The sequence below is a fragment of the Bremia lactucae genome (genome assembly GCF_004359215.1).
Source record: "Bremia lactucae strain SF5 chromosome Unknown BlacSF5_NotPlaced_67_SHOA01000024.1_29721bp, whole genome shotgun sequence".
NCBI lineage: Eukaryota > Oomycota > Peronosporomycetes > Peronosporales > Peronosporaceae > Bremia > Bremia lactucae.
Window position 1 is genome coordinate 15,024 of NW_027152080.1, and position 9,804 is coordinate 24,827.

The 9,804-nt window shown below is 45.5% G+C and overlaps 2 protein-coding genes across 2 annotated transcripts; both read left to right on the forward strand.

Moving 5' to 3' along the window:
• Positions 1-3,658: 3,658 nt before the first annotated feature.
• Positions 3,659-5,572, forward strand: CCR75_003561 (uncharacterized protein; the record flags this gene model as incomplete). The annotated part of the gene is made up of 1 exon (XM_067961655.1): positions 3,659-5,572. One exon carries the CDS (start codon positions 3,659-3,661, stop codon positions 5,570-5,572), a length of 1,914 nt encoding a protein of 637 aa, XP_067818122.1.
• Positions 5,573-5,802: 230 nt separating this feature from the next.
• On the forward strand, positions 5,803-8,433 carry CCR75_003560 (uncharacterized protein; the record flags this gene model as incomplete). The annotated part of the gene is made up of 4 exons (XM_067961654.1): positions 5,803-6,073; positions 6,138-6,203; positions 6,278-8,064; positions 8,145-8,433. The coding sequence occupies 4 exons, from the start codon at positions 5,803-5,805 to the stop codon at positions 8,250-8,252; spliced, it is 2,232 nt and encodes a 743-aa protein (XP_067818123.1). The 3' UTR covers positions 8,253-8,433.
• Positions 8,434-9,804: the final 1,371 nt, after the last annotated feature.

A 9,804-nucleotide genomic window follows, 5' to 3' on the forward strand; every position in this document is an offset into this window, starting at 1 on the left:
TTAAAAAGTTTAGAATTTTAGACAGGTGTAGTATCCCACAGATAAATTAATTATTTCGCTTTTTTGGAGGGATGTGGTTATAAAAGAAAGGCCTCTCCCACAATCCCCAAGAAGAACTCAGCAGCGCATCAACAATGCCTCTGGGAGGAGCACGCCACAATGACGGACGATGTCCGTGTGGCTCTCTGCAAACATTACACATAGAATCCCGCACTGATCTAGGCACAGCTTGTCAATTGACTTCAGGACAAATATCAGCTGGGGGTCAGCCAGGCGACGGTCTCCAGCACGCCGAAGAAGAAGGCAGACCATCTTCGACTTTCAGAAGACAGCAGTAATGTATTCACTGATGGAATCAGCTCTGCTGGCTTGGTTTAATGCCCATTCGGATCGTATCAGTCTTAGCGGAGACGTTGCCCGTGAACATGCAGAGCGGATTTTGGACCTTCTTTGTCCAGGACATGAACTATTTCAGCTTTCCAACGGATGGCTGGAATCCTATATAGCTCTGAATGGAATCCGCGCCTATCGCAGTTCGGAGAGAGCGGCGCGATGGACATGGTTGATGAGGAGGATGCGCTTTCTCCCTTATGCGAGGTCCTCAATTAGTATAAATGGAAGAATATCTACAACATGGGTGAGACTGGCTTGTTCTATCGGATGCAGGTAAGCACTCTGCGAAGGACACCAAATTTTGTTATCTGGTGGCTAATGCAACTCTTCTGTTTCAAGCTGACACTTCGCTTGCAACAGGGAGCTGAAGGGGTGAAAGCAAACAAGGAATAAATGTGACTGTCTACTGCAATGGTGATGGGTCCGACAGAGGCCCCTATGGATCATTGGCACTACGCCACTTCTCGCTGCTCCCGCCATGTCAATCTCCAGAACCTTGGCTATCAGTATCGCAGCAACAAGAAGGCCTAGATAACACAAATTATCATCTTGGAGTGACTGAGGGACTTCGATGGGAGAATGGCAAACCGCAAGGTGCTGCTGATCCTGGACAACTGCAGTGCACACGTCCTGCTTGCTGATCTGTCGCAGCGAATCGCAATTCGCAACACGACAATCTACTATATTTCGCCCAACATGACGTCGAAGCTTCAGCCGTGCGACCAGGGTATCCTACGCAACCTCAAAGCCTACTAGGCGCAGCTTCTCCCGTATGCTCCTTCAGGATCTCGACAATGGTGTCGTTGAGCCGGCAAAGATAAACATCTTTCATGCTATCTAGGTGTCAGTCTCAACTTGGTCTAACGATGTCCGCATTGAGACCATCCATAACTGTTACCGGCATTGCAACATCCGGTCAGAACCAGCTGATGCTGCACCAGTCCTAGAGGAGCAGTGCCTTGACAATGAAGTCATGGTGGAGATGGAACATCAGATTAGACGCTTCAGGTATCCTATCGTGATGAACATCCGCAACCTGCTAGACTATCCTACCGAGCGGATCACATCATACATTCCAGACGTGGATGAAATCATTGAGGACCACCTCCCGACTCAGCCTGAGGACGAGCAGGAATCGCTGTCGTAGATGCTCAGAAAGCACTCGAGTTGCTTGAGACAATCTGGCTGCAACAGGATGGCGGCGCGCTGGGTTTTCTCAAGTCCGTACAGCAGATGAAGGACAGCGTTGGAGCAATCCGCACAAACCAAATCGCTCAGCCTGACATACTGTAACGGGGCACTACGACTTGAACTGCTTCAGTACAAGTCCATTTCGCACTGCCTCAGTTGCAAGTGGTGCCCTACATTATTTCACGTACACTAGTACGTGCAGAGGAAGACTTCTCTTTAAGGCAACTAACTTAAAGAGGGTTAAATGAAAACTGTATTAATATAAGTAAGTATCTCTTCTATCTATCTTGTAAATGCAAACCTAATTATAATCTAATACTAAACATGCAATTGAATACTTATCTGATCTTATCTGTATCTCTCTTTTGTTTATCTCTACAGCTGATTAGTCTGCGAAATAGATAAAATGGTCTATACCTATTTATGGATAAGAATTTTGAACATAACTACATAGAGTAATATCCTCCAAATATTCTCTACGTTTTAGATAATATATTAATTAACAGCCTTTAAGTGTTAATTTCATGTAACGATACACCCCGTTACACATACGAGATTTCTTCAGACGTGTTTAGTGCTTTCAATTATTTTACAGTATCTGATTTTTTTCATCAAGAAAAATTATATGAATAATAAATTTAAAAAAAGGGACCTCAAATTGCATTTAATAATTAAATTACAAAGGTTTATTAATCATTAAATGTGCTCGATTAACGACGAAGTTAAATGAATAATTTAAGAATCTTATTAATTAACTCGGGATTTTCTTAAGACAGGCTCTTCTGTTCATTTCATTTTTCTACTTCAAATGAAAGGTAAATTTTGTCTGGCTCAATCAAATGTGAAACATTCTCAACATCTAGAGCTTCAAGCAAAAATTCTACAGCATATCAGATTTTGCTCGTCACATAAATTCTAGCTGGGTATGTGAGCCAGCTTCGTGAAAGACGCATCATTTTTTCCCTGTCAAAACAACTATTTCTCTGCTTACAATTATTGGGTAAACTATTCCTACGAGGAAACAGCCTCGACTGTAACCAGTATGTAACATAGTCGCATGTTGAAAGAGAATTAACGCAAGACAAAGTTGTCAACACGCAAACACACAGAAGACAATCGCGATAATGCACATATATTGGATTGTTCATGCTTGAACTTTATATGGCGCAATAGTCCCGAGTCCGTAGGCTTACAATTCGTGCGATTGTAAGCTCGTTGGCTGCAGTGCGTCCTATATGTCGCAGCTGAGCCATAACATAGCAGGCTATCCTGACAAATACAAACACAGTTTCCTGTAAGCATTTTTTATTAAATATAAACAGTCCCGATCGTTAGCGCGAATGACTATTTTTTTGGTCAAAGCTAAACTTTATCGCCTATATTACCAGGCTTTGGCTTCATAAAAGAGAAATCTACGGGGACGCGAGCTGGAGTAAGGGACCTCGAATAATCCAAGTGAAATATAATGATAATATCTATAGGTTATGTAGTTTTACGCTAGAGTTGCCATATCGTGCGTCTGTCGTAAAGCCGTCAGCTGGAATAAGAACGAATCTTAGCAAATGTTTCTATCAATATAGAATGCACTGCACACCCCTCCCGACTAAACCGACTGAATGGGCCGCCAATCGAGCTCAGAGAGCGACCAAGTTTCACGCCAAATACGCACAAATCACGCGATCGGATATTCCGCCGCTTGCCGTATGTATCAATTGGTCGAGACTGGCGCCGACAGCTGTTCTCGATGATTGCTTTTTCCAAGAACGTCGGTGCAGAACCAAGACATGTGTGTGCATGACACGGGCAACTCGCGAGTTTTTTACATCTGACTCTTATGCGGCTAAAGGCACAGTGCCGCACAAGCTCAAAATAACGACTCCTACAGTTTGCCTTGTCACGTGATCAACCTCGTTTTGAATTGATAGTGGCAAGTAAGTGGACTGCTATTGATTCCGGCAAGAGGGTTACGCAAGACTTTGGTGCAGGGAACAATAGAGCTGTTTTTATCGAACCTTCAGCGCAGATTCCAGGAAAGTTGCGCTGGCGTGACGCTTCGGGCTCCGGAGGCTGGACAATGCAGGTCCACCGACGGTGGCTCAGATTCGTGCTGGTGGTACTGCTCATGAATTCACAGGCCAATGCACAGATTTTTGCAGTGCAAAGTCGCGATGGGGATCCAGAAACGGTCTTGAATTTTAAAGAGGATCTCAATAATGGACGTGTTCCAACGTTGGCGACGCAACGACCAGAACGGCCATGGTTGCTTGACCAGAATGCATCGTCGGACTCGTCGGAACCAGCAGAGCCCTCGACACCGACGCCCGAGGTTTTAAAACCAACCGACGCACCAAGTACACGGGCGCCTTTGACAAGTGCTTCCCCGGGAGTGAATAATAAGGACGTAGATGCTACCGACAAACCTTTACCTGTTAACAAACCCGTCGATCCTGCAAAGCGCGACGCCAATCGAGACAAAGCGACTGGTGTGGTAAAGCCAAAGGACGAGACCACGGAGGTTACGTTTACAAGGTCCCCACTTCTTCAACAGACAGCGCCTGTGTCCGACGCCATCCCCACGGCTGACAGCAATGCTAATTTTGACAAGCCAACCTCCAGTCCTCCAACTGAAGTTGAAATCAAGCCAGAGGAGTCGAAACCCGTGCCAAATGCACCACCGAAATCAATTTCTTTAAAAGTGAGGAAACAAATCATCGATCCCGAGTCTGGATCGGACGACGATGCCAGTGTAGGCTCTAAAAGTGATTTAAACGAGACCCAACAGACTTTGAAACCTCCTACGAAGAAGGATGCCAGTACGATTCAAGAGACTCTCGAATCAAATACAGTCGATTTAAAGACAAGTAAAACAAGTGACAAGACTACGAAACAAGACAATTTATCCGACAATGGTACGGATTCAAAGCAAGAAGCAGATACGTCGCGATCATCTTCGTCGTCTGGATCGCCGTCGGCCGCGGCGTCCGTATTAGCTGATGCAGCATCGAATGCCACGAGTACTGCATCAAATACGTTAATGCTTGGTTTAATGATGGCAGGCGCGATTGCGCTTGTGTTACTGGTCGCCCTCTTTGTATACAAGAAAACCAATCAACTGGTCCAAGACGACGACCCTGGTCTTGAAAGAGGACGTCACGATCACACTCAAGGCGTGGCTCAAGCGTCAACAGTGGCGGCAAATTATCATCAGAATCACAACATGTCGCCAACAGGGTTTAGTGACGACAATTACCCGCCAAATCCTGGCAATAGCCAATTCGATCAGGAGCCTTACGATCACGATGGAGGTCGACTTACGTACAATGATCCAAACCTCGACATGTTGACACCACGAAGCCAAATCGCTTTAGCGCATTCTCAAATGTCCTTGCCACCAATGGCGCAAACAAATTCTTCACACGGTACGAGTCAGTATTCGCAATACTCGTCCCAGTCGTCGTCGTTTTATGGTCAAAGTATGTATAGCTCTGGTCACTCGGGGAATCACTTTCAATCAAAGTATGACAGTCGACATCGAGAGGATCTTGCTTCCGAGGACGAGAGCGATTTTGGGGGCGATTCGATTCAAGATCTGTCGAATGGATGGCATGGAATGGGTCAAAAAGGGTCGAAAAAGACGACAAAGCGACCGGATTTGTCTTTGGACGAGTCGTTTTTTGAACCCAAAGACTCGCGATCGACGTCAGCAAGTGATTATCACGGCCAAACGCGCTTTCAAGCGTCCGGCCAGACAGAATACCGCATGTCCACGGCAGATGAGAGCAGATATATGGGCGACGAGAGTTTTGCGGCCACGAATAGTAATTACGACCAGAGCCACTACAATGGCGACCCGAGTTTTCAAAGCAGCGGCTTTAGCGAGTTTGAGGCATCTGGTGCACCCCGCCGACGAGGGGATAGTAGCAATCATGACGCGTCTTCGTTTTATCGGACCAAAGATTCTCGATTTACGGACGCTTCATACTATTGAGCGACTTACGAGTCCTGACCAATTTTAATGTCCCTCAAAAGTTTGTCCATGGTTGTGTGTAAACCTACGGATGTCTGTCAAAATGGAATTCAAATTAATTTATACTTTTGGCGATTGTATTCCTGTAAATTTGTATTTAAATTGCGAATTTTTCATTGTTCGTGAAAAACAAATTAATATATAGATTGAAAGGTTTTCTTTAAAAAAAATAAAAACAACCGACTGATGTGATGTACACCAAGTGCGTCCGATCTCGTTCCGCAGTGGCAGAGACATCCTCGCCCCTTGGCAGACCTTGCAACTCTTCTTTGGCTCGTTGTTACGCCTCGTGGGGCGCGTTTAGTACGCAAGTGCCAATTCTTTGCAACGTATTGCAAGATTCAGTATCAAACCGCCGAATCTCTCGTGTTGCCACGAGTAGATTTAATACCGAGAACATCACGCTAGAAGACGCGCCATGGCGGACGCGCAGGATGTCCAGACGCTCAAGATGCAAGGCACGTGACATCGTGTGGCCATTTAAAGCACACTCTCTTCCTTTGTGACAATATCGTGTGGTTTGTAGTGGTACGGAAACACGAGAATGACCCGGATCGTCGACGTTCGACTCATTTGCGATTAGAACCGCCACGTACGTGGCCATGTTGCAGTCCTTTTTCGTGCCATGATGCGACTTTAGACACTAATACGCGTTGTAACACGTAGAATCCGATGTCCGATTAGCGAGTTCTTTCCAACGGGCCCGCACATCAGGCGTTCATCGCCTTCTTCGCTCCAATACTAGCAGTATCGGGAGCTATGTACCACCGACAAAGGAGAACGATAGTACTCCTACCGGCAATAATGCGTCTAGCAGCAACGCGATTGTTGAAAACGACAAGCTTTATGACTCGAAAGAAATGCCTTCCGTGCCTGAATCGGTCAAAATAGACGATCATCTCGCTACTGACCAAGTCGAAGACGATCCAGTGCCTTTGTATCTCGAACACACATGGACCCACGTGGTGCTTAAAATGACGGCGTTTACCGAAGAAGATACCGTCACAAGCTTTACGTTTGATGAGAAAGGAGGCGGTATTGGCCAAACTTGTGAGAATATTGCAAGTATACCTGCCGATACACTCCTTGCAGAGACCGACCACGCACGTGTGCTGTATAGTCACGGGCGTTTCTATTTAGTCAATGGCGACCAAGCAAATGGGGACACGTTTGTGCGGTTAAGTCCCGTGGAAACCCAAGCAAATGACGAAAATATGGGCGATCGTATGCAATGGCCTCTCGAGCCTCACGTGGCATTTCGAGTTGGAAAATCGGATTTTCTTGTTACATCGTTTCACGAAGAATTGCCAAGTCTTACGGTCTCGGCATTAAGTGGCAAATTAGCTGGCACGGAGTTTGTGATTACACAAGAAGGTGCAGGAATTGGTCGATCTGCGGAGAATCAAATCCATACAAGTGATGGGGAACTCTCTCGAAAACATGCTGCAATTTGGTTTGATGAATTGACGAATCAATTTTATTTGATTGATTTAAACTCGACGAATGGGACATTTATGAAACTCGTGGGAAGTTATCAAGAACCCTATCGACTGGAAATTGGCGACGATTTACTCGTGGCACAAACGTGTTTAACTGTCAATCGGTTTGACTTTGGAGCGCATGCCGACATGGGCGCTCGTAAACATATGGAAGACGCGCATACGATTATTCAAGACTTGTGTATTGAACCATTAAGTCGTTTGGGATTGCATCCCCAGTCATTCTTTGCTGTCTATGACGGCCATGGCGGTGACGAAGCATCTTCGTTTTTGAGTGACGTGCTCCACCATAGCCTCATTACCGCGTTTTTCATGCACACGAGTGAATTGAAACCTTTACTAACAATGACAATTGAGGAATTGCAATCAATCATCATGAAGCGCTTGACCAATGCGTTTGAACGTACGGATGAAGAATTTTTAAGGACCTCGGATCGTCCGCAAGCTGGAAGCACGGCCACGACAGTCTTTGTGGCGGGCAAGTATCTCTTTGTGGCCAACGTTGGAGACTCGCGCACTGTCTTGAGTCGCAATGGCACAGCTGAACGACTTTCAAATGATCATAAACCCAGTCGAACGGACGAAGCGCAGCGGATTCGAGAGACTGGCGGCTTTGTGATTCACGGACGTATTATGGGCGAATTGGCCGTCTCGCGTGCCTTTGGCGACGCCCCTTTCAAGTCGTTTGATCTCGTCGAGCCTTTGGTCGATGACATTGACACGAAAGCACGGAACGAGTACAATTCGCAGGAATTACCGGTGAATCCCAACGATATTTTAAAAGGTCCATTAGTGATTCCGACGCCAGAGTTTACCGTCACGGAATTAACAGACGAGTGCGAGTTTGTGATGCTCGCAAGTGACGGATTGTATGATGTGTTGAAAGATCAAGAAGCTGTGGATTTTGTTCGTCGAAAACTTGTCGAATTGAAAGATGTGCAACGGGCTGTTGAGGTGTGTGAGTGAGTGGATTGTGCTAGATGATGCTTGTGGTGGATTAATGGCGCGATTCTCTCTCGTTTTTCTTTGTGTAGGCGCTTATTGAGTATGCCATTTTTCATCAGCGGTCGACCGATAATGTGACATGTGTCGTTGTGATGTTTAAAGAGGCGAAAGAAATAGTGTGGCAAAGTTCCTCGTAAACATGAGTCTGAGCGCTAAAAAAGAGGACAAAACATCAATATATAGGATAGGACGGGACAATTACTACTATTGAACGAAAAATTGCCGTATGGGTTTAAAAAGAGTAAAACCACATTTTAGGAAGAGAATTTCTAAACTCACTTCATGCAGTTTTTAGTCAATTTAATTTCTGAATTACAGCGTATCACATTGCATTACATAGATCAACGCCAAACTCTCCGTGCACGATCACCAACTGCGGCGTTATCTGACGGCTTTCCATTGACTTTTTTGCGCGGTTTAGAAAAGTTGGAACCGTCCTAGAACGAAGTGCAAGTAAAGATTTTTTTAAATACAAGAATGCTGGTATCCCATCATGACCCAGACCGTCCCGAAAATTCAAGTAAGCGAAGCCATAAGTGCTTGAACTATCCTTTCCAAGTCACTTTAAAGCAAAGAGCTTGGAAGTTGGAGATAGATAATGGTGCTCAAAACCATGACCTTGTGCATCTTAGTGCATATTCTTCCGTACGCAGGCTTGGGAATACGGCAAGTCAGCAGGTGGTTCGCTTCACAATGCTGTTGTCCCTTCTAGAACAATTTAATAATTGTCTCTCGTTCATCATGGCCAACTAATGAACGTCTTTGAGCGTTACAGGCGTGTGGATGTCGTACGAGTGAGTGCGATGGCCTCACTTGTGGTTCGGTCGTTAGCATGACTGCACAAGACCTCAGTGTGAATACCCAGCACATTGTGGAGTTAGATCCCGACGGCTGTGCACGAGCAAATGCAACATCGAAGGTCCGCTATTGTGACGTGGACATAGTTATTGACGGAAGTGCACAAGCACAGGCAGCGTCGAAGTTCAACCACTCGAATAAGTTAAGAGGTACGAAACAAGGATGCTTTCTTGAAAAGCAACATCCAAGAGAATTTGGAACGCCCGTCTATAAGAGAGAGTGCGAAAGTCCTTGCTCGACTGGAGAGTCGATCGTGAAGGATATCGCTGTGGTAGCGCAACCACAGCTAGAGGATGTTGGGGAGGATATTCACCAAATAATTTCTGAGAGAAGAAGTCCCCGGAAACCTGTGGTCTAAGGTTCCCAGGTACCTTTGGAAATAAGTTCCAAAGAAGAAACTGAGACAATCAATGTCTTAGTAAACAATGGATCAAGTGTAGGCGCTTATACACTTGATCTATTAGCGCCTCCGAAGTTAACTTCGGAGATAACTCGATTGCCAACGCTATAATCGAAACGGTTTTTGCTGATCTGCGTAGTAGTAAAGTCAAGCAGATCTGCCTACTTGTCACAGATGACGACAACGTGGCCAATATTCGGTCGGCAATCGTATTTCTTGAGAACGAACGGATTCTCAATAGCTCATCGATAAACGAAAGTGTCCTGAATGAGAAGATTCGGATTATACGTTTTACGTCCCGATCCTGGGAGTCTTTGAAAACAACCCATATGCATAAAGATTTAGTTGAATTTTAGGATGTCTTCCCTGAATCAGTACCGTGCGAGTTGCCTAACGACAAAGGCACTCGACACGAAATCGACCTTATCCCA